The following is a 25,557-nucleotide window of genomic DNA, read 5'->3' on the forward strand; positions in this document are numbered from 1 at the left end:
GGGGCTGGGCATAGGGCAGTGAGGGTCTATGACACTCAACAGAGCGCTCTGGTCAGGCGACGACCGGGCACACACGGCTTACTCAGGAAGAGCAGAGAAAAGGCTCAGTTGGAGAGATGGTATTGGTGGCAGTCCGAACAGATCGGAGATGGGCTCAAACCTTCTTTCATTATGAAGCAAAGGGGCTGGATTGAGAAGCTAATGTCTTGGGAGCTGGGAGGTAGAATGGTAAGAAAAAAAAACAAAAAGAAAGGACCTTTTGAGAGTGAGATGGGAAGAGAGATCATTGAGGAAGGAAAGAGAGGGAGTGAGAAGACACAGCCAGAGGAAGAGAAAGAGGACAGAGAACAGAGCACGAGGGAGGGTTGGGAAGGAGCTACGGCACCAGGCCGCGGAGGAAAATCTTTCCAAGAGCTTCGCCTGAGACAGAATGAGCCAGAAGGAACGCAGCAACGCCGGCGGGCGAGGCCGCCAGGTTTCATGGCAGCGATCCAAAGACCCGCCAACTGTCTTCACTGCTGTTTGTGCGAATTCCAACTGCCCATCACCACAGACGACAATTCCCACACTTTCGGGTCCAAATAATACACAGAATGACACAGCACGCCACACTAGCCCCCCACAGTACCTGGCGATATAGCGCTTCCCCATGTACTGGAACTGGTGCAGGCAGACTCTGTGGGCAGGATGAGAGCTCATTAGGGGAGGCGACCAACTACTGGGGGCAAAATCACTGCTGACACGTCACTTTATTTAAATGCACTTACAGTAACACGTTCATTCAATAAGCTCTTACCTATATTACTGGCCCCTTACTTCTGGTTTCCAGAAATTCTCTGCAAGGTGCCTTTAAACCCACAGAAAGTGATCAAACTCAAGGCAGGCCCGACGTTGTGCTGCTATCAGAACCGTGGAGGATGGTTTGAGCAACTCAGAAGAAAGGCCCAGGAGGGACAGGATTGACTCTGACTTAGAGCTTGGACACTTACTCTTCGTTTGTCTTGGAAGTCACAGTGAAAACCCCATGCACTGCTCCGAACTGCTTATTCATCCTCCTTCAACCTAAGGAGCTTTCTTTTTTCTTTTTTAACATCATATTTTTTCCTTTTAGCAAGACAACATCTCTTCATTTTATTTATTTATTTTGGCCACACCACGTGGTATATGGGATCTTAGTTCCCCAACCAGGGATCAAACTAGTGCCCCCTGCATTGGGAGTATAGTCTTAACCACGGGACCAGGAAAGCCCCTGGAACTTTCTTTTTTGATTCAAGTAAATGGACTGGTCCCTTACAGACATCAAGTATGTTTTTTGTTGTTTATTTTACTATATCCATAACATTGCTTTAAAAAAATCATATATTTAATTACAGGCAGTTAAAATAATGTCTAGGAAGTTCTTCTGGTGGTGAAGCTTATCTCACATGTGACAACTATTATCTTCGTTAAGTATCAACAAGATATAATATCTCTAATATTATCTATATTAGAGAGGAAATGGCCATAAATTCATGAATCAAGGCCATTAACTCCAAAATGCACAAAGCTCTGACCATCACAGATTTCCACCCAAATTCATGCAAACACATGGGGTAGCAAATCATGACCCCAACTAGCAGACATAAAGCTACTTGTGAAAGTCACTCAGTCGTGTCTGACTCTGTGGCCCCAGAGACTATACGGTCCATGGAATTCTCCAGGCCAGAATACTGGAATGGGTAGCCTTTCCCTTGTCCAGGAGATCTTCCCAATCCAAGGATCGACCTGCATTGCAGGCAGATTCTTTACCAGCTGAACCACAAGTGAAGCCCATGATTTAACCAATTACTGTGAACAATCATGGTATTGAAGAAATAAGTTCTTAATGCAAAAACAATAATGTGCTTGACTGTGGGGGTGCTCCCTGAGACCCTACTGGGTGTTACGGAATATACTCTCTATGAAAATTTTTCAAAAATCCAAAAAATTCTGGATTTGAAAAACCATCTGGCCCCACCGGTTTTGGATAAGGGATTGTGGATTTGTGTTTCTAAAAATAAAAAGCTTAAAGGAAAAAATAGAAACTTAAAGAGATCAAATAATATAGACTGTATTTAAGATATCACTTTTACTTACTATATATTTTTAAATTATAGCAATTTTTCTGTCTTAGTTACTGCATCTGCTTACGTTAGAGTCAACTCAGAAATGTAACATCCACCCAATTCAGCTAACAAATGTTGTGTTATTTTATTAAAATGGCTTATCCACACAAGTAGTAACCTCCCATCTATAATCATCACATATGTAATAATTTAGGGCTGTCACTGTCCTCTGGGCCATGAGTTCCTGAGACTGGGTGTTGGGGTCAGCTCCAGGAAAAAGAGCTTAACTAAGGATAAGTGTGGATGTGACCATACATTGCATTCCTGGTTCAACAACATAGTATTTTTCACACCTCTTAATTAGCCAGGAAAAATCAACAGTCAATGAGCAAAGACAAAACTACTCACTCTGATATTGTAAAAAAATCCATAAGTTCAGCTGTTGAGGCCTTGTTCCAATACGTAAACAAAGCATCTGGAAAGTAAACATGTATTTGGTTAGAATCAGGATGCTTATTTTCTACATATGTAATATGGGAAGAGACCTGAGTGTAGGCCTCCAAACCCTCCCAGCCCCCTTTCATAACTGATTGAAGGATGAACTACGGTGAACACTCTATACCAGATGACACGTACAACAGCTTAGTCAGTGTAAAGAAGCTACATTTGAACACTTGAACTTTAATTTCATCATGCATCATCTAACCTGACATGGTATATATTTTAATTTATACATGATGTACTCTTAAATGGGTTAGAAAATTCAAAGAATACATTGTGGGCATACAATCTAAAGGGAGGTTCACTCTTTACCAACTACAGAATCCCTCCCTAGTAGAGAATCTCCCGAAAATTTGTACATAAGTAACCCCTTCCCAACACACACACTGAAATGGAAACACGCATCCTATGTGCCCTGTTTCACTGAATTTTAATTCAGCAACAGAGCTTCGATGCGCTATAACAAAGTTATCAGGTCCCCGACTGACAGACGTTTACTTGTTTTTCCCCTCAATTTTTTGCTGTTATAAATCATGCTTCAGTGAACATGGGTCTTTGCACACTTGTCCAACCACATCTATAGGACAAATTCTTAGAAGTGAACTAACTGTGTTAATGGTTTGTACGTTTAAAATTAGACAGATACTGTCAAACGGGGTACAAGCCCGATGGTACAATGTATCTGTGATTAAGAACCTCGCCTGCTCTTTATCACAAGCAACTGGGCACATTTTCAGTTAAGGCAAATCCTACAAATTCACTTACAGGAAGCAATCATTATCTGCATCTGACCCTTACCTATACACACAGTGTTATCATTTGGGAGTTAACCATTTTTACATTGTTACACTTTACATAGAAGTTGAGACACGTGTTAAAAAATTTCTCTTAGGGAAAAGCCATTGAGTCTTTGGGGCCTGAGATGAGGGAGTGGGTGGCTGCAGACAGGCTGAAGGCCCACAAAGATACACGGCCGTAGACTTCTATTCTATGTGGTCAAGAGCAGTGACGACAGGTGGGAGAAGCGAGGGGATGCATAGCAAGTAGCTGTTATGCGCCAAGCACTGCACTGGGTCTCAAGACTTCACATGTGTCTCGTCATTGAATCTTCACTGTGGTCAAGGCAGAGTCCCATCTATAGATGGACTAACTAAAGAAGAAGGAAAGAGCCTCTTGATGAAAGTGAAAGAGGAGAGTGAAAAAGTTGAGTTAAAACTCAACATTCAGAAAACTAAGATCATGGCATCCGGTCCCATCACTTCATAGCAGATAGATGGGGAAATAGTGACAGACTTTATTTTTGTGGGCTCCCCAAATCACTGCAGATGGTGATTGCAGCCATGAAATAAAAAGACACTTACTTCTTGGAAGAAAAGTTATGACCAACCTAGACAGCATATTAAAAAGCAGAGACATTACTTTGCCAACAAAGGTCAATCTAGTCAAAGCTATACTTTTTCCAGTAGTCATGTATGGATGTGAGAGTTGGACTATAAAGAAAGCTGAGTGCCGAAGAATTGATGCTTTTGAACTGTGGTGTTAGAGAAGACTCTTGAGAGTCCCTTGGAGTACAAGGAGATCCAACCACTCAATCCTAAAATAATTCAACCCTGAATATTCATTGGAAGGACTGATGCTGAAACTGAAGCTCCAATACTTTGGCTATCTGATGGGAAGAACTGACTCACTGGAAAAGACCCCGATGCTGGGAAAGACTGAAGGCTGGAGGGGAAGGGGACGACAGAAGATGAGATGGTTGGATGGCATCACCAACCCATTGGACATGAGTTTGAGTAAACTCCGTGAGCTGGTGATGGACAGGGAGGCCTGGCATGTTGCAGTCCATGGGGTCGCAGAGTCGGACACGACCGAGTGACTGAACTAAACTGAACAGAGGCTCAGAGACGCTAAGCAATTCTCCCGATGACCAGCAGAGAGAATGCTGGTGGAATGGAGATTTAAACCAAGTGCACCTGATTTTGAAAGCCACATTTGGCCTCCGAGACCAGAGGGTGGGTCGCAGAGCTTCCATTTCCTGAGGGCAGGGTTTGAGTTTAGAATCCAGATAGACAGACTCTGGTTACCCAGGCTGGTCATCTGGGTGTGGTGGGAACCTAGGGAGTTCCTGGGATGCTGAGAGCCTCTCTGGGTCAACCTGCAGACCTCTGAGACCCCTTCCCCAGGCATATAAGAAACAGAACCAGCTGGCCAGCCGGGCAGTACCATGGTGGCCTTTCCTTACTCTGGCTGTTGGGTGTGTGGGGAGTGCGGGGAGGCAGAGCTAAGTTCTATTAAGGAGGGCAAGTGAAAGTGAAAGCCGCTCAGCCGTGTCAGACTCTGCAACCCCACGGACTACACAGTCCATGGAATTCTCCAGGCCAGAATACTGGAGTGGGTAGCCTTTCCCTTCTCCAGGAGATCTTTCCAACCCAGAGATCAAAGCCATGTCTACGCATTGCAGGCGGGTTCTTTACCAGCTGAGCCACCAGGGAAGCCCAAGAATACTGGAGTGGGTAGCCTATCCCTTAAGGAGGGAGGAAGCACAAAAAGGAGCAGAGGGCAAGTGAGGGGGCCCGCGTGTACAAGGTGCTCATTAAATGTGGGATAAAGCAAGGCGATCAACCCTGGGTGTTCGTTGGAAGGACTGATGCTGAAGCTGAAACTCCAATACTTTGGCCACCTCACGCGAAGAGTTGACTCATTGGAAGAGACCCTGATGCTGGGAGGGATTGGGGGCAGGAGGAGAAGGGGATGACAGAGGATGAGAGGCATCACTGACTCGATGGACATGAGTTTGGGTAAACTCCGGGAGCTGGTGATAGACAGGGAGGCCTGGTGTGCTGTGATTCGTGGGGTCGCAAAGAGTCGGACACAACTGAGAGACTGAACTGAACTGAACTGAAGGAGGGAGTGCTTCCTCCCTCCTTAAGGGATAGGCTACCCACTCCAGTATTCTTGGGCTTCTCTGGTGGCTCAGCTGGTAAAGAACCCGCCTGCAATGCGTGAGACATGGCTTTGATCTCTGGGTTGGAAAGATCCCCTGGAGAAGGGAAAGGCTACCCACTCCAGTATTCTGGCCTGGAGAATTCCATGGACTGAAAGCAAAGAACAGCCACAGAGCTAGTTACACAGCTGATTCTGATTGTCTGTCTGGTAAATTATTCTAAAGGCAATTTCTCTCCCACTTCCCATACCATACAGAAAAATCAATGCTTGGTAGACATTAGGATTTAAATGTGAAAATTGAAATAATACAGCTTTTAAAGAAAATACAGAAGAATATCATCAGAGCCTGAGAGTAGGTACAGATTTCTTAAATGAGACACATATAAAGAAGTTCTAATTATAAAGGGGAAAAATTATACTTGACAGTAATTGATAAAAGAGAACATTCCATAACTATTTTTAAGAGGTTGCTGCATTTTAAAAATATTTGCCTGGCCTTACAAAAGGCTGACTTTAAAGGGTATACTTCTTGTATATTTGTTTTTTAAAAAACAGTGATGTTCCAGTTATGCATCATATTTAATATTTGAAATGTAAAGTATTTTAAAGAAAATCTTTAACAAAGGAAAAGCAGGATTATAATGCTGGCTAAAACTTGCTACCATGATGAAAATTGAGAAGTTCTGACTGAATGGGAAGAAGTTCAACTTTCTAACTGAAACAGTAGAATAAGTGCCCAGTGCTTTTATATTTGGTTATCATTCGCCAAACAAAAACAAAAACAAAAAAATCTTGTATATTTGTTTTTTTAAAAAATAGCTGTTTATTTGTTTTTTAAAATAGCTATTTATTATTATTATTTTTTGATAGCTATTTTAGTGTAACATGCCAACAGAAGAATAAAATACCCCAGTTACAAAGCATTTCAAGGACTGGCATGCTACTCCTAACCTCTGAGCTAGGGTCAGCTCTTGGTGCTGCTGAAATGGGCGCTCGATAGAAAAGAAACACTATCTGCAGGCAAAAGTGCCGTTCCCTGGATGCTTGAGGGCCACAGCCCCTGCCGCCAGACAGGCGGGCTTCAGGTCTCCAAAAATGGCATTTTCCTTTCAGAGGAGTTCATCTTCTCTCCATGACCTTAATGGAGTTCACAGAACACTTTCTCATTTGTTACAGGGAAAATAAGAAGATTTTTTGGACAAGATAAGAATTGACATTGTACCATTGCTTATACCACACTAAATCAGAGTTGCAACTGTCCTGCCATGGATGTTCACAAGCTTCACAAGGTGCTGATAAAGCATTAACGGTTGTGGTCATTTCTGTTTTAAAATAGGGTCATCAAGCCCTTAATCAGAAACTCAGCCTACCAGGATACCACTACTTCCATTAGAAAACTAAACGCACCTCACTTCTAGTTAAAGCCAGGAACGCTGCACACACATGCTCAGGTCGCTGACACTACAGTCTCTAATTCAGGAGACTTACTAATAAAATTAGGCAAGTGGTCCATAAGCTTGTTTGGACAAATGATACTTAATAATAAAAAAAACAGCTCCTTTCATTTATCTGCTTCTGTCTCCTCTGGCAAAGACGTATGTCTGAGTTTAATATAAAAGTTTAAAATTCACACTTTAGAACTTCACACTTCACACTTTAGAACTTCTTTTTATAGAATATAGTAATTAATGAAAATAAATGTCCAAATTAAGACTTTCATTTCTAGTACATTTAGTAAATTAACATGTATTTCAAACAAGAGAGAGAGAAAAAAATCCATTTAAATCCTTAAACCCTCTCAACCAACTACAATTTTTAAAGGATAAACCCAATACTGGAACAAGGAAAGTAAAACAGATTTCTTCATTTTTTTACCTACCATCAGACATGCTTTTTAATATGTAAAGGAAACACATCAGCAGGCTCTTAATCTCAGACTGGTCCAGTTTGTCACAGCGAACAACAGAATTTCCCAAAGTGCCACTTTGTTGGTGCTAAAGGAGGAGAAAACACAGGTGACTTTTCTCCTTTGTTACAAGTAAAACAAAGTTAGGTTCACTTTTCTCCCTTGGAAGAGAAAGATTTTCAGAATTTAGTCAAATCATGTAGGTTGGCAGGTGTCCATGATTTGCCCACAGACATATCGTCACCACACACACACACACACACACGCACACACGCACGCACGCACGCGCGCGCGCTAATCCATGGGAGTGCTGTCTTGTCTCCTTTGCATGCTCTCCCAGGACAAGGCAGAAGGCACGGACCTTTCAAACTGAATAACCACAGTCATGGTTACTGGCTTAGTTCTGAAATGCCAAGGAAAACTTCATGCAGAAAAGTTTATGTGCTAAGACGGAACGCAGAAACGATGCTTCAGAAGACACCGCCAAACCAAGTGCATCCTCAGGAGCACGTCAGTGGCTGAAACAGCAAATTAAGCCCAAGGTGCTGCTGCGGATCGGCCACTGAAGCCTGGAGCTGAGTCACGGTCATTCTGTTACATTCTAGAGCAGCCTTAAGGGAGGACCACGGGCAGGGGCCTGATAGGGGCAAACAAGAGTCATCTCAGCCCAGCAGGGCCAAAGGCCCTGAGCTGATGTATCATGCCACGATCAGCTCAGCGCAACAGTGCACACTGCACACAGCCCAGGGCACAGGGCGAGGGCAGTTTTGCCGCCAGGCAGCAGGTTCACTTCCAAACTATTCATATTAAAAAAAAAAAAAAAAGAACAAGAATCTCATCTCATTAAAAGAGAACACAGGAAATTAGAAAATCTTCAAAGTTATAATTCCAATTGGAATCAGGAATTTTTTTTTTTTTCCAAATACCAAGCAGAAAGATCAGTGAAAAAAATATTTTGTCTTTCATTTCAATATTTCATTCAAGGCATTGATGGTCAATTGAAAGAATATATAATTATTTTTCAATTCAGTTCAATTTCAATTCAATAAATCATTTTTCAATTTATTTTCAGGCTCAGTTAACAACATACATAAGTAGTTCCATCATAGGGAGGAACCCGGTGCCATCAGTGGCAAAGCTGCAACGCGGGGGCACCCTGACGCCCACCCACTTCCTCAGTGCCCCTGGGAGAGCTCAGGCCTTCTCCCAGCGGGGCCTCCTCCGGCAGAGGTGGCAGGGTCAGGAGCGAGAAGTCCACGGTGGCCCGGTGTCTCCTGGCCGGCTGGTCGCTCTCCTCCTCCTCCTCTCCGGCACCGTGGATGACACAAGCCGAGTGCCTTCTGAGCAGCCTCTCCCTCTACGCAGGAAGGCATGTCAGGGTCAAGGGAAAAGTTCGACAGGTCATGACCCTTGCATAGAGATGTCCGCATGGCTCCAGGACCGTGGCTGAGCACCATCGGGGAGAGGCCAGACCCGCAACCCCATGGTAAGGTTACGCACCTGATTCCAAGGAAGGATGGCCTCCACATGTCTGAGAATTGGGAATGCATCCCTAAGTGGGTCACCTGTTGACCGATACACGTGCTTGCCTATAACTTGAAATAACTTAGGAAAACAGTGGCCAAGGTGAGACTCATCTATCATGGTTCCAGGTCTAAATCTAAGTTTTATCCATTTGCACAAAATTCAGAATAGTTTTTGTTATTTCAAGAAAAATAGTTTAATATGAGCAGACGTGTTGTGTTGGGGGCACAGGGTGAATAGAGTGATTCCCAGTAAGGATTTACCCCTGAGTCTTTCATACGATCAGTTAATCTTTTCTGGAGCCAGCTTCGGATCCAGGGCCCATCTGCATGGGTAACTGTGTTATAAACGCTGTCCTCTTTCACACAGACCATGGGGATTCTTAGCAAGTGGCATTATGATTTCCCTATCTGTCTAAACTGCCAGAACCAAAGTGCTCATTGTAAACACTGATGAAATGCTGGAACAGGAATAGAGGGGTGCAGGGGACGGGCCCCACCCTTAGACCACACTCTGACCGACTACCCCAGGCTTAACTGAGTTGTTTAAGAAAGAGAGGAAAAAAAAAAGGTCCAAGTTGATGAACATGTGAACATGAAGCATGCCTGCTTTGGGCTGAACCCATCAGTTATAAGAAAACACTTAAATTACCAGAAAGGAACTTACCTTCTCCAGGGAATTGCTCTTCTCACTATTCCTTTCTGGAAGGCTGTTCCCGGAATCTGTGCTTATGAGGGAGCCTCTTGAATCAGCATTTCTCACGCTATTGATGTTGGGAGTTGAGTTCGTATATGGAGAAGCTAAACAAAGGTCAAGCCAAGACCCAGATTTGGTGAGACAGAACAAAATAAAGGTAAGCTCTCAACTTTAAAGGAGGCTGCTTTTAGGGCACTTGTTTAAACTTGTTTTTTCTGTGAGAAAGTTGGCTCAAGACTTTTATTCAGTTACCTCTCCTTTAAAGAACTGGGCCACATAGCATAAAAGCAACCTTGAGTCTGAAACATTCCGACATAATTATCAATTCACTTATGAGAAACCACCTTGGATTGCTCAGACTGGGGGAGAACATGCTGATTCAGACTGGGGTAGAATAAAGACTTCAAAAAATAAAAAAGATAAATCCACCTATAACCATCAAATAAAAAAACCCCAAATCATGCAATAAACCCACTGTACTCAAATGGCATGCCCAGGAGCCCCAGAAAACCCCGAGGGATGTCATGGGACATTTTCATTTTTCAAGGAAAACACAATACTTGACATCAGTCGGAAACAGTAGTTTGAACCTCAGACTGCTACATTCCTTTCCATTATGTCGTATCTCTCTGAAGTGGGGTTGCTGTGATAAAAACCAAGTACTGGGTGAAAATCAGTGTGGAACAGGAAATGAGAATGCCGGTGAGCAATCTGATTTCAAATGTGAGAAGCTGTGCAGCATCCAACAGGCACATTAGTAAGGATAGGTCCCATTAGTAAGAACTGTGGTTATTAAAAATAAAATTTTTTTCTTTAAATTTATGTATATAGGTTTCAAATGCCTCTTAAGTTGTTAGGTTATACGTACTTATTAAGTTACTTGGCCTTAAGTACCTAATAAACAGAACCACTTGGTGTTTCTTTTGGCCTGGGGATGCCATGAAAAAAACCACACTGATAATGAGGGTGCTGTGAACTGAGACTGTTTGGGAATCTCTGCAAAAAACATTTACGAGCAGAGAGGAAATCTAACTTGGAAATAAAATTCGTGACATCTGTGAGGGGAAAATACAAAAAATAGCATTTTAAGGCAGAAGTCAGCCCCTACCTCGAGACTATGGAATTTTAAAAAGTACTAGATTGACTTCCTGCTTAGATAAGATTTCAATAAATCATATAATTAAAAATGTTCACTCTGGGCTGAACCAACAGGCACGCCCCTGGCGGAGAGGCCTGGCTGGCTGTGCAAACCGTAGAAGACCCCCAGCCCCACGCAGCAGGCTGTGAGCATGGCCCTCTCGTTCCCAAGCTGCCTTCACGTGAGACGCCCTCACCTGGCACCTCGGGACAGGCAGGCCCTTCTGGGTTTCAGCCTGCCAGTTAGCTGCCGTGGACTGAGACACCTCTAAGTTAGTCCACCCCGACCCCCAGGCTTATTCACCATCCCTAAAACCGATTCAGTGTGTTAAGCACATCAAGGAAAGAAGGGTCAGGAGAATCTGAAAACGTAAGCGAAGGCAGGAATATGTAAACCACGGGCTACCGGCAGCACGACCCCAGGACAGGAACTGTGCAGGTCAAAACGCTATGAAAAAACAGTTAAGTCTTTTTCTGTACTCAGAAAACAGACATGCGCTGTGACCAAATTATAACTATTGGCCTCTTAATATAACTGGACTTCATATTTAATGTAGAATACAGAACTCAGGAGAAAGAGACTCTCGGGAAAGTAAAATTAGACCCTAAATTCTGAGTTTTAGGCTTAATTCCAGAACAAGAGTCCTAATCTAAGGCAAACAGATGGAAATGCAATGAATCAAAATCAACAGGCTTAGTAGAACTATGTTCCTGTTGTGTGTGTTTGTCTGTATTTAATATCCGGGCCCGGTGCATAGTGCATAACTTTTCAGAGAACTTTAGTTCAACTCTCTCCCCTTTGGTACAGACAGCAAAGCGCAATACACTGAGTAGGTGGAAAAAAGAACTCTGAGCCTAAGAATGCATGCCTTTTAAAATGAATGTAACCTTACAGTAGTTTTTATCCAGGCGATGAATCGGTTTTAGAAATTTTCATGCACCATGTTCCAAAGGCATTAAAAAGAAAATGCTGAGGGTACATCCTCAGTAAGTGTGGAAGGAGAATCTCCTCGAGATAATAGAATTCCTTGGTGAATAAAAGAAGAGCTAAAGCTACCAGGAAACAACTAGCAAACCCAGTTCAAAGGTGGGGGCTTCCCTGGAAGGCATTTCTAAAAGGAAGTTAGGATTACAGTGTTTAAAGATGGGGGGTGAGGGGAAGGTGGGGCCACAGATAAAAGCCCGCGTATAAATAAGTCTGCTGCGGTGAATCCCTGTGAAAAGTGGATCTAGATCTTAAAATTCAAGAAAGAATGAAAAAGACAAAATTAGTCTCAAGTACTTTTCATAACTTCACCACGAACACAGAGCAATCGAAGGCCATTTATGCCACTGAAGTTGTGCTGAAGACAACCCCACAGCTCAGCTCCATGTTCTCAAGGAATCCCAAACCCTAACCGGGTGAATGTGGAACTGGGGAAATCAAGCCAGAGTCAAAACATCAACTCATTCTAGTTTCACCATTTTCGCAAAGCCTTGGATCCTACAGAAATGCTGGTCAGAGGGATCAGAGAGTGAAGATTTAGACTGCGGGACTCATTTGACTGGCTACTAAGAGCCGATCACAAAGCATGAATAACACTGAAGAATGTGCTTGTTACAATGGCAGGCAAATAACAACACTGAGGTGTCTACCTTGCCAAGCTCTGCAACACTGAACGAGCTCTTTTTCCCTCACCAGGACTGTTTTTGAAATGTGGGCACAGGATGAAGAGGACAGACATCTCGCCCTTGCAACTGTAAACGGTGGAAGTCTGGACCCAAGGACACAACTGTCTGACTTTAAAGCCAGTGCCATGGACCGCTGCAGACAAAGCCTGGAAGGGACCCCTTCCCACTCCCAGAGAGTGGCTGGGTTAGTGGTCAGTGTGAGAGCCCCAGGAGGAAGGCAGTGGAAATGCTGTGTGCCAGGCTCTGCATTCTGGATGAATTAACTCATTTCATTTTTATGGTGCCAAATGAGGTAAACAGAACTATGAAAAATACACATAAACATAGGCAAGATTAAAGACTGGTATGGGTGGTCGAGGATAAATCTGAGCACTGGTGTGAGGTTTCCAATTTTATAGTCTGGCCAGTCTCGTTGCCTATATGAAGTAGCATGTTAGCAACAAGAACAACACAAAAGCTAAGGACATAAACTCAGAATGAACAATAAGCCTGCAGATTAATTAGATAAAAGGACTGCCCTTTTATTCTGCCCTATGGGTTAATTCCATCATTGGGTGGTCTGAGCACTAGCCACAGTAGGGTGTGATAGAGACAGCATAAGCCTGTGAGTGTCTGTGAAGATGTATGTATATTTTTGTACCATTATCTTTATGAAGGAGCTGGCACATGGGCTCAATTAGTCAGAATATTAATCAGTACATTTCTCAGGCATTTTTTTAAACGGAAAAACTACTCAGTTTGAATCCTGAATTATGCCATCTGTTTTCCTCCCCATGGGGGCTGCTCTAACATTAGTTTAGATAGAAAAAAAACATTCTAGGAAAGAAGATTTTAGAAAACTGATTTCAGCATTGCATTTGAGCCATAAACCAGTAACTCCTTCAGGAATTACTCTCTCACATTTCATCTAAATTGTTAACACTACAAATAAATCCTAATCCCCCCCACACACCTGCAAAGACTTTTTTCTCCTAAAAGCATAAACAATCTAATTTGAAGATTTAAAATGAAAAATTAACATGCATTAAACACAAAGCAAACAAGACAAATATGCAATTAAGTGTACTACACTCGGAATTCCTGAAAACTAGGGATCTTTACTTCAGGGTAGGGTTGAGGGGGGTTTCAGAGCTGAGCAGCAAAATAAGAAAAAGAACATGTGAAGCAGAAACTCAAGACTTCAAAGTTCTGATCTGAAAGCTAATGGACGACTGGATTAAAGACACTTTCTGAATACAACTAGCCAGAAACAGGTCAGAGTCTGAGCATTACCAATGCCAGAGATGGCGCCAAAGAGGTCCTTGTGCAGGCTGGCGTCCAGCGTGCCCCCAGACTTCTGGGGCGTCACTAATGGGTTCACTGCCGGCAAAGTGAGGGATTCTTCCTTCACAGTCTGTGGAAGGGGGAAAGAGACAAGAAATCATTAAGGATGGTTTTAAAAGAGTCACCGACTGTTCTTGGGAGTGTGAGCGTGAGCGGGAGAACAGGGCAGAACGGCCTGGCCTGCCCATCACGTGTGGGTGGGAGGACCAGCCCAGACCTGTGAGGGGAGGACGGAGGGGGTGGGTTGCAGCAGGAGTGGGAAGCGTGGGGCACTTCAGGCCTGGGGGGCAGAGCAGCCTTGGCCCAGGGAGTCCTGTCTTCCCCCAGGAGGTCTAGCCCCTCTCCCTTTCCATAGCTCGGATACCCAGCATCTTTCCAGATTATTTCAGCAGGTTTCTTCCTTCAGAAGAAGCCTCGAGTGCTCTTTCTAACTGGAACATTGGTTTCTCTCTCTCTCATCAGAAATCCTCCCAAATGAGCAATAATGACCTCACAATAGTGGTGGTGAAAACCTATACAGGTTAGGCACTTCTTGTGAAGGCCCAAGAAATTGTGTTCATTGTGAAGTTGTGTCGTAACAGAGATTATACTTCGGTGGAAGCCAGAGAAAAAGATGGTGTTCACATTTCTCAGGGTTGAAGGAGTACAGAGAGGACCCTGAATTGCTTATTCCGATTAGAAAAGCAAACAGATTTAGAGAACACACAGGTGCAGGGCAGCGTTGGCGAGGGCGAGATGAGTGTGGTGAAGCCCATTTAAGGACAACGACCACTCATGCTCCTTGGAACTATTGATACAAAACACGCTCTACAAATAGGGCTCCTCTCAACGCACCATCAGATAGGAGATGTACTCAGAGGAGAGAGGTATAAAAACCAGGACAGAGCACCACTGTAGGAGAAAAAGGGACAGAAAAGAAACACAAGGAAACTCCCCAGTGTGTGCCATCATGACAGTGGTAAGATGAACAATGGAGCCAGGACAAGGGTTTAGAATAAATAGGAAAAGGACACTGAACTGCTAACCTGTCCAAATTAACGGCCGACTGTCTCCAACCAAAAGGCTTTGAGATCATACCTGGCATCACCCTTCACTCAACTTAACTTCCAATATATCTTTAAATATCTGCATAAGGCTAAAATAAATTAAGGTGGTCAATTAGGGGAGGTGGGATTGCTCATCTTGGCCTCCCCCCACCAGACATCTAGTCTGATTATCTCTCTAATTTTATAGACACTTGGAAACTTAAGCCCAAAGAAGTCGCTTTTCAAAGACTCTGTAGTATGCTATTAATACACCAGGACTGAGACTAGCACTGACATCTCATAAGACACAGGTTAGAATTATGTAGAATTATGCTTTTTTTTTAAAAAAATAAAATTCTTATCTCTATAAATTTTTCTTGGATACACAAAGATCCTGACATCTTACAAGAAAGTGAGCCATCAGGAAAGCATGGCTTTTTATAATAATTTTTTTTTAAAGAATGATTTTTAACAAGGTTTACTGATTGACCCCATCTTAGCCAGAAATGCAATATACCAAGACTACTGTAGATTATTATGGTCTGGGGGGCAAACAGGAGCAGTGTATAGTTGAAGAATGTCCCTCCAAACGCACATCCACCCTGAACCTCAGAACGTGACCTTATTTGGAAAGAGGGTCACTGCAGATGTTATTAAGATGTAAGATAAGATGAGGTCACTGTGGATGAAATCCAAGCCCTGGTGTCCTTATAAGGATGGGACAGGATACCAGGGACACGGATGCACACCAGAGAGAACACCGTGGAAGACAGGCAGATACCAAGTCACACAGCCATGGCTAAACACGGCAAGGTTCCAAGCAAGTGCCAGTGGCTGGGAGAGTGGCACAGCCCTAGCTCTTCACCCAGCACCTCCAGAGGGAACAGCCCTGCTGACACCTTGATTTTGGATCTCTGGCCCTCTGGCAGTGAAGGAATAAATTCCTACTTGCTTTGGGTCGCCCCGTCCGTGGTGTTTTGTTAGCAGCTGCAGGAAACAAATGCAGGCCGTGTCTGTGTGAATGTGCTTACGTACACTGCCAGGGTTCACCGGAAAGGGAGACACATCTCTCACGTTGATCCGCTGGACATTCTCAATCAGTAGACCGAACAAAGGGAGGTAGAGAGTGGCTATCCTCGCCTGATGGCTCTGGAACAAAGGTGCACAGTGTAAGTGAATCCCGGCCTTGGAGAGTTTAATGATGGACTGGGTGAGCACTGGCCAGGTCCTGTATTGGGACCCTTCCTATAAAGATGGCTGTTAGATTTTATTGCAAAAACAGAGAAAGCTTTTGTGCTATTGTTACTAATTTTCTAGTTGCTTATTTCTTTGGATTACTCAAAATGAAGGTCATGTTATCAGTCATATTTCCATGCATCAGAGAACACTCACCCTGGAAGCATATCTGTCGTCAAAAGAGTGCTTTATCAGCAGGTTCTTGAGCACGCTGATGGCAATCACTCGGACCTCCCTGAACTCCTGGAGGGCGGCCCCGACCTCCCTCAGTAAGAGTCCCACCAAGAAGTGGTTTCTGCAGAACTCATCTGTCAATGCGTAGTCAAGCTGGAGATCTGAAATGAGCATACAAACAAACTGCTTTAGTTAGAAGGGATGTAATACTCTTTGAATAAAATAAAAACCAAGCCCACCCGTCCCTTTCAGGCTCCTCTGTGTGTGTCAACAGGTGGTCACATCTGGCTCCCAAAGGCTGATAACCTAAAACACTGCTCTACACTCCAAAATGAAAACAGAGTTTAAATACAATTAAATCAATCCACAATGCAGGAGACTGCCTGCAAGGCAGGAGACCCAGGTTCGATCCCTGGGTTGGGAAGATCCCCTGCAGGAGGAAATTTCTACTGACTCCAGTGTTCTTGCCTGGGAAATCCTATGGTCAGGGAGCCTGGTGGGCTACAGTCCACAGGAATCGCAAGAGAGTTGGACATGACTTAGTGACCAAGCCACCACCACCAAATAAATGCACTGGATTTTGATTATAGAAAGTATTACATCTAGAGATGTTATGGGGAGGGATGTGGGAGGGGGGTTTATGTTTGGGAACGCATGTACACCCATGGTGGATTCATGTCAATGTATGGCAAAACCAATACAGTATTGTAAAGTAAAATAAAGTAAAAATAAAAATTAAAAAAAAAGAAAGTATTACATCCTACATAATTATTAAATCAGTGAATAGTTTTAGGACCAATAGAATATAGAACAGCACATTATATTACAAATGTAATTTTGTTACTGATATGAAATTTGAATATTGTAGTAATTGACAACATTATAGAGGAGTAATTTGTGCACAACAAACACATAACTAAAGAATAAACATGCATGGCCTATTAAAATGTTCTTCACTACATGGGTTCATTTATCTATTTCCTGGTCATTAATGCCCATATACTCCACCCAATGTGTTTAAAATGACCAAGTTAGCATATAACCTACTTATTTTGCTATCACTGAAGACCTTATTTAATATAGAATTTTCTCAAATATACTCTTAAAACTTCTGTACCTCAAAAAGCAAATGGAAAACTAATATAAACTAGAACTAAAATGGACAAAGCACCAAATCAAACTGCTAAGTCATTGGCAAGCTAAGAGACAAGACTGGAAGCTCTTCTAGAAAAGAGATGCAACCAAATGTGAACTCTACTGAGGGAAGGTAGAAACAAGTAGCTAAAGACCACACTCTAAAGCTGAAATAACACTTTTCCAGTAAGCTGTGGCTTGGATTTAAATTCTTATACCGCATCTATTGTTAGAGGAAAGTCAATGGGCCTCTACTTTGGTTTTAATCTCATGCTGGACAGTTGTTTCTAACCCTATTTAGATTCTCACTCAATTCCTAGGAACCCTTTCCAGGACTTTCCAGAACACTCGTGTCCACTGTTTACGAGTTTTAAGCACATATTATTGAAAAGGCAGTTCATAGCCTGAATTCACATGAGTCCCTTAGAAGAAAACTATTTATGGGTTTAACTGTACACATGTGTGTGTGCATGTGAATATGTGTGTGCGCAGAGAGGAAGGTGGAAGAGCAGGTGAGAAGGGTGAGAGGAAGGAGAATGCTAAAAAAAAAAAACCAAAACCTTATTCCTACTGCTGCAGTTATGAAAATTCATACCGAAGCCACCTGTCCTTCTAGCTCCAAATTCCTTGATAGTCTACAAGAGTTTGTGCAAGTCTCGGGGTATGTGAAGGCTCTCCTTACTCTGTTCTGCGGGAATAAACAACTGGGCCAGTGGGGAAGATTAGAACAGGTTCACTGCCCAACCACTGGGCAGAAAGAGCTGTCCTGAGCACCCTGACAGGTGAGAGGAAAAGACAGTCATGGTCCCCAAGGACAGTTGGGCCAGTAACTGCTGGTGGGCTAAGGATGCAGGGTGGGGCGCTGGGAGAGGCAAGGGCCTGGCCACGCCCAGATCCAGTGACTGGCCGAGTGACTGGCTGGAAGGAACATGAGGACCTCAGCGAGGTGCTGTGTGAGGCTGAGAAGCGTCAGGAGTGAGGAGCTGGGACCAGCAGGTGTGTCTGGCGTGTGGGGAACAGCTCAGGGGGAGACAGGTGGTGGGGCAGGGTTGGGCGGGGGATTCTGAATGGCCCAGAATGCTCAACCCTGCACCTTTTCCAATTATTACCCCAAAGTCACCTTCTCAGTGAGGCTCTTCCTGGCCACCTGATCTCAATGTCACCCACTTCCTATCCCGTTCCCTCACTTTTCCTCTCCATAGCACGCATCACTCTGACAGCCAGGGACTTCATCCTTGTTGTCCACAACTGTATCCCAAGGCAGAGTTGGTGCTGGGCAAATATTTGCTGAATGCATGATAACCAATGTCAGGCCATGGTCCCTATCTTGCTCTTTATAGGCAGTTTGAGCCTCTTTGGGGCATTTAAGATATTTATGTCTCTGAATGAATGCCTTTGTGTATTTCTCCCTGAATTTCAGGGTCACTTGATTTAGGTGTCATCAATAATTTGATGGAGAAGGAAATGGAAACCCACTCCAGTATTCTTGCCTGGAGAATCCCATGGACTAAGGAGCCTCACGGGCTACAGTCCATGGGGTTGCAAAGAGTTGGACACGACTGAGTGACGAGGCAACAACAAATAGTTTCATGGCATCCTTCCACTTTTTCTCTCCTGCAGCATAAATAACCCTGAGCACATGCAAGGTGCTAAATACTGCACTGTGATAGACCCGAGAGACTAGGTGGATTCACTTGACTTACTCATTGAAGACAAAGAAATCTCCGTGAGCTTAATTCTCTTCAAACTCAGAAAGGATACAGAACAGTTAATAAAGACTCAACATGCAAACATAGAAAGCATGTGAAAAGCCGTGTTGCGTGTGACAAAGGTTACTGCTACTGCTATAAACAAGGACTAGGAAAACAGTGGGAGAATACACTTTAGAAGTGAAGCAGGGTTTTTTGTTTGTTTGCTTTACTTCTTAAAGAAACCTCCTAGAGGACCTAGTGATCCCAGGAGCAAAAAACAAGACGCCTCCCGGGGATGTTACGGTAATGTGTTAGCTACAGTGAGAACAAATTCACTGGCTTATCGTGAATTTTAAAATTGATCCAAGTACATGGGAAATGCCTAAATGCATAGCACACGTAAGCATTTCAGCAATCACTTGCATTCTTTTTCTTTTAAAGGAGGAAGATGCAAGAAAGCAAGCGTCACACCCCACACCTACCTACAGGAGTGTCATTTGACTCCACAGTTGGTGAAAGAAAAGCTAATTTGTAAGAAAAAAGGAAAAGTGAAACAAATAAAAATAAACTACAGTAAATAAAAAGGATTTCTATTGTTTAAGCAATGGAATTGTTCAATGAAAAAAAGAGTCACACTGGCATGATCAATAGTCTGGTAAGTTTGCTAAAAAAAAAGTTAAGTTCCTATGAAGCATTTTATCAATTTTTTTAAAAAATGGAAACGAGAAAAAAAATGAATTCACCAATGAAAAATATCAGATATTCTTAATGTCATGTGTGAACCAATTCTCTTATTTAAAATGAATGGCTCTCTTTTTGAAAAGACTAGGATTAATATAGTTAAAGATAGATTACCTTGATATCTTTGAATCCTGCCTTTTCCAAATGGCATTGGTAAATTCAAAGGAATATAATGTTCATGATTGCACACCACACGGAGAAATTCGAATTTGTATTCAAAGAGGGTCTGCAGGAAAAAAATGGTTATAGTCATAAGTTATGGATACTCTGCATAGCCTCCTAAGAAACCCCTGAGGAATGACACTCTGCCTGTGGCTTCTTCCCTGTCTCAGGGCTACATGCTCTAGGGTACCTTACAGATTTCAGCATGGCTTCAGGGATTTATTTGAAAATGGGGAACACATTTTGCTAAATAATGTTCTCCATTGACTTTTAGGGCATTTATTATTTATGCTCTTCCGACTTCAATAAAGGATTTCAGGCAGCTTATAATTACAGACCAGATTCAAAGCAAGAAAAAAATGAGAATGGCAGACCTTTAAAATAGACACATAAGGGAAGAAACAGAAAATTCTAGCGAAGAAAGGCTGTGTGGTTCCTTCTGTTACCTTGTTAAATAAACTATGATTTGTAACAAGAATACTTTCAGTTTTGCAGCTGAGAAGTCATTTCAGGTATTTATGAGAAAAACCAACATGCATGTTTATGTTGCATTTGGAATTACTGTGTGTCTAATATCTCACACAGGCTTCCCTGGTGGCTCGGTGGTAAAGAACCAGCCTGCCAGTGCAGGAGATGTGGGATTGATCCCCGGGTGGGGAAGATCCCCTGGAGAAGAAAATGGCAACTCACTCCAGTATTCTTGCCTGGGAAATCCCATGGACAGAGGAGCCTGGTGGGCTATAGTCCATAGGGGTCATAAACAGGTGGACATAACCTGGTGACTAACTACACACACACACACACACACACACACACACACACACAAAACATCTCACATACTACTGTGAGTACTAGTTATTAATAGTCAGTATCTCCAAGGGAGGGCAGTGAGTAATGCCTCTGGGACTGAAAGAAAATTCTGATGTGAACCCAGAGAAATAGGTGGGTATCTGGATTCACTCCGACAGACAAAAAGAAGTGTACAACACACACACACATGCAGGCACACACACTACCTTAGGATCTCCAGGAGCAAAACAGCTGATGTAGTTGTTGATCTGCTTGAAGACAAAGCCTCTGTCCATGAAGGTGAAACATCTCTGTGGAGGAAACAACCCACAAGGGTAAGTATTCAGGCTGTCATGGAAAGTTGGGTTCAAATCTGTTTACTGTGAATAAGTTTATCCTCTGGCATAAACATATTCACTGAGCACCTACTGTGTACGAGTCACTGCTAGAAAGAGCACATTTGGCCCCCGGTGCACACCCTCCCCGCTGGAGGCCCCCCACCTTGATGAACACAGCCAGGCTGTGGTTGGCGTTCTTGGACGCATCCGGGTTATCTCGGAACTTCTGTGTGATGTGAGGCATTAGCATAGTCACAACAGTTTCCACCGCGTGATGATAGGAGGCAGGGAATCTCTGGTTTCGCAACAGCTGAAAAGGGTTTAGAGCAAACACTGATTATTTTTTTAAGTTGAACTGTTTTGGGGGGAAGAGAAATCTCATCTCTGAAAGGTACAGGCATTCAAATCAGCCAAAGTAAAATGCAGAGACTGCTTTAGAAAGCACTGGCTTAGGGTTAAGCCTCAAGTATTCAAACTGAACACACACAGAATGGTGACTGTATGTCACTAGTTGAAACTGCTCAGGAGGAGTCCTCTTTAACTTTACATAATAATAATTTTCATGTATACCTAAGAAATTACATATACATCACTTAGTGATTAGCTTCTACTTACCATGTGTCTTCTACATACTGGGCACTGTACTAGATATTTTTATATAACCTTTTCATTAAATTCTTAAACATTTCTCATTTTATTGAGAATCCGAGAGGTCAGGTAAATGTGTCTTCAGTCCACACAGCTAACAATAACAGAGACTCAACCTGGATCTATTTATACAGTGAGTTCAAGGCCTGTGTGCTTTCTGCTCTGTGAGGCTGTACTGCCCCCTCTCCCACCCTTCTCCTGCTCCGTAAGTGGAACAATTTACTGAGGACCCGGAAAGGGAAGCGGGACGTACTGGATGGTCCATGCATGTATATGATTCTAACCCCACAGCAGGAGGTGTTTCCATCCCTATGTTACAGATGAGATGAAACTGAAGCTTGAAAAGATTCAATAAAGAATACTAACTGACCTTTAATATCCTTCCTTCCCTTCTCCCTTTTAGTGGCAGAACGCCAGGGTTTGACAGGGACACATGGCCTCCCAGCTAGAGGCTACATTTCCCAGCGTAACTTGTGGCAAGATAACGGTCATGTGACTCATTCTGGCCAATGGGCTATAAGAGGAAGTTATGTTGCCTTCCAAATCCTCCTCTTTGCCACTGCCTGGAATGTGGGGTGGTGGTGAGCCAGCTTCTCAACCATGCAGACAAGGATGCTACCTGGGCTGGATAATTGGATAGGAACATTAGTCCCCAAATGACCTTGCAGGACAACCTTCCTGCTGCTTGAGCTGTCTATGGCTCATAACTTTCTAAAAGAGAGAAATGAACCTATTGTCTTATCAAAGCCACTATTATTTTGGCCTATTTTGGAGTAGCCAAACCAGTATCTTAACAGCAAACAAAGAGTATTTTGTAAAACTAGAACTGGAGCCTAGGTATTTTGGTATGAGAGCATGCATTATTTTATGCTTTAAATACCAGAAACTATAATGAAATTTTGGAACTCCAGCTTTACAATAATCTCAGTTCTCACACCAATAACAAGACAATCTTTGTAAATGTACATAAACTGAAGAATCCAGTGAGGGAAGGATCAAGTCATAAGAATTGGAAGTTTATCTACTTTCAAAAACAGAACAGTAAAATCTGAAATTCCAAAAGGATTTTGTTCCATTCTGGCAAACCAGCAACTCTAGATCCTGAGGTGTCAGCCTCCATCAACCATTAGTTATCAGGAACTCAGGCATGGCCAACTCTAACCACTAAGCATGACTGCCAGCTCCAAAGCCAACCACTCCTAAAAAACAAGGTCTCCCAAGAAAAGCCTACCAAATGGCGCTGAGTTAACAGCTGCTTAAGCCATGAAAAGTGGATGGAAAATTCTATAATGGAGGGATGAGGTAGACCGCATGGACCTATGAGTCAATACTATCACAACTAAAAGTGGGATAACAACTGGGCGTCCTATACCTCCTGATATGTAAGATACAGGAGTACCAACTAAGGTGTATCCTTGCCACATAGGAAAATCAAACCTGAAAGGAGTTTAGCCTCTAGATATCACTACACAAGAAACAGAGGGTACAGAGAGGGTACAGAGAATCACGTAATGTATTACTGCAAGCTTACAATCGGCCAAATCTAGAGTGTGGGAAATTCTGCAAGTCAGGTGGCCTACTTTCTTCAACAAATACACTGCATTAAGAAACAAACAAATGGAGAAGGAACAGTGTGAGGGTCCAAGAGAACTTCAGGGCCACATCAACCCATGGCAATGTGTGGACTGTGTTTAGATCCCGATTCAGATCAACTGTAAAATGACACTTCCGAGACACCTGGGGGAAACTGAATACAGATGGGGTGTTAGATGATAATAAAGAAATATTGCTAACTTTATTGAGTGTCATAATGATGCAATGGTTATTCTTTAAAGGCTTTACCCATTGGATATTATACACTGTAGTTTTACAGAGGAAATGATAAAATATTGAGGAAATGTTCTTAAAATACTCTAGGTAAAAGAGGAGTATGGGGGTGGATACATAAAGTGAGAATGGCAGTGTTGATAACTGTTGAAGCCAAGTGGGTGAGAGGTGCGTGAGATTCATTAAACTACTCCCTTTCCTTTTAAAATTTTCTGTAATAGATTTTTTTATTAAAAGGAAAGAAGTGTGGTGAAGAGTGGTGTATAATTAACATACCAACCCAACCAACAATACTGCTCGGTGATTAGGAGGTGATAATTCAGTGCCTTTGAAAGGTGAGATGAAGCTCCCCCTTGTGACAAACAGCTATTGTCAAGAGTCCTAATTCGGCAACACAGCAATGAGGTAAGATGCACATGGAAGGGTGATAAAGACTGGGGTGATGAGATGATTTTACGGAGAGCACTATAAACTGAGATGGAAGCACATGACCCAGGCTAACAAGCTGATGTCTAGGGCAGTAAGTATATGAGCGCTGGCTCAGGACAGGATGCTAAGATGGCAGGGGACTTCCTGGCCAAATGAAACGCTACCTCCTGACCGTGTCCTGCTGCGGGATCTTCTGTCAGTGCTGCGGCAGCATCCGTGGCGGCCCAGCCCCCACCATCTCTGCCTCCAACAGATGCTGCTGGTGAGAGGTCTGCCTGCCCACAGACTATTCAAACTCCAGGGGGAAGCCAGACTTGTTGGTATAAAAGTTTTCCAACAACTCTGGTAATGCACTCAATTTCACCTTGTCACCACCCTTCCTCTCCAGGGTCTCTATTAACTGTCCGCTGCTTGCCCGCAGAGCTTCCCCACAGTCTTATCGCTGTCTCTGAGCTAATCCTGTTTGCACTCTTCCCTCTACCCTCAGCTTGAGCCCGTACCTGGGCACAAGCTCCTTCCTCTGCCGGACCCTCATTCTCCTCCCACAAGGGAGGCGGCCTCCAAGGCCCAGGTGGAGCTCCAGCTCCAGCACCACACGAATGTCCTCTCGTGTTGGAGCTCACACAGACACCTTTACACGCTCTCCTCTAAATGCGTGTTCTCCTTCTCCAAGGACTCTGTCAACTGCATGGTGGAGGCCACACTCTCCACTCTGCCTACATCTCTCCTCAATGCTCTGCCTGGAGCACACACTGTTCGAAACACACCCTCGTGGATGGAAGCATGGCTGTTAACCATTCCGCCATCACAGATGCACAGAGTTTCACACATCGTTCAGGAGAAGTCCGGGCAGTCCACTCAGAACAGGAACCACACTGCCCTTCTTTCACTCTTCAAATGAAAGCTCTTTTCTTACTCAATTAAGACAGAAAATGGCTGAAAGCTAAACAACTGACACTTAAGGGAAGAGGTTCGGCCTGTCCCCAGCCAGGCTTCCAGCTTCTTGCAGGAGCACCTGTGGAATGCTAACAATTTGCTTGAGTCAACGTGGGAGGAAGGGAAACTCAAAATGAGTCTGCTGAAATTATAGCTGCTAAAACTAAACCACAGGGAAGAAAAACCTAAAGTACGCTGACCTTAGAGGCAGAGTGGAGCTGGGGGTTGGGAACTCCTCAGGAGATCACAGTGAGGCCTATTTTGCATTTTTCCCCCAAAACTACTTATTATACATTCTAAGCACATCACTTCTGGAACACTCAAGTCTGGAACAGTCACAGGTAATCAATCGAAACTTCGCAGGTCCATCTGCAGTGGTATGGAAATTGACTATTTCAGATGCCCGTTCAGAGAGGCTCTGATTCTCAGCTCTCCTCTGCAAAGGGGCCACAGTTTGATTGGCTGGGGATGGGGAGGTGGGCACATGGCATTGCCTCCCCCTTCGGCACGACAGCGTGCAGGTCTATCCCTCCGCGTGTCTGTGCATCAGATGAAACGGCCTGGCCAGCACCGGGAGTGGAAAATGAAGACAGAGGCTCATCACACGCTATGACCCCAAGTGCTGGTTTGTGGCAGACT

The 25,557-nt window shown here is 43.5% G+C and overlaps 1 protein-coding gene across 22 annotated transcripts in view; it reads right to left on the bottom strand.

The window, feature by feature from the left end:
• Positions 1-25,557, bottom strand: part of DOCK9 (dedicator of cytokinesis 9) — a 282,181-nt gene that overhangs the window by 51,808 nt on the left and 204,816 nt on the right. For 14 of the 22 annotated variants that reach the window (XM_040267395.1, XM_040267390.1, XM_040267379.1 and 11 more), the window contains exons 28-37: positions 21,242-21,388; positions 20,968-21,051; positions 19,904-20,015; positions 16,206-16,384; positions 15,849-15,962; positions 13,738-13,858; positions 9,628-9,761; positions 7,411-7,525; positions 2,493-2,559; positions 629-676 (exon numbers count right to left, since the gene is read on the bottom strand). In XM_040267395.1, the coding sequence (XP_040123329.1) occupies positions 629-676; positions 2,493-2,559; positions 7,411-7,525; positions 9,628-9,761; positions 13,738-13,858; positions 15,849-15,962; positions 16,206-16,384; positions 19,904-20,015; positions 20,968-21,051; positions 21,242-21,388 (1,121 nt within the window). Of the gene's footprint in view, positions 1-628; positions 677-2,492; positions 2,560-7,410; positions 7,526-9,627; positions 9,762-13,737; positions 13,859-15,848; positions 15,963-16,205; positions 16,385-19,530; positions 19,573-19,903; positions 20,016-20,967; positions 21,052-21,241; positions 21,389-25,557 lie in introns of all 22 variants that reach the window. The other 8 variants (XM_040267373.1, XM_040267374.1, XM_040267389.1 and 5 more) reach the window with 1 other exon arrangement.

The sequence above is a fragment of the Oryx dammah genome, unplaced genomic scaffold, assembly GCF_014754425.2.
Source record: "Oryx dammah isolate SB20612 unplaced genomic scaffold, SCBI_Odam_1.1 HiC_scaffold_24, whole genome shotgun sequence".
NCBI classification, from domain to species: Eukaryota; Metazoa; Chordata; class Mammalia; order Artiodactyla; family Bovidae; genus Oryx; species Oryx dammah.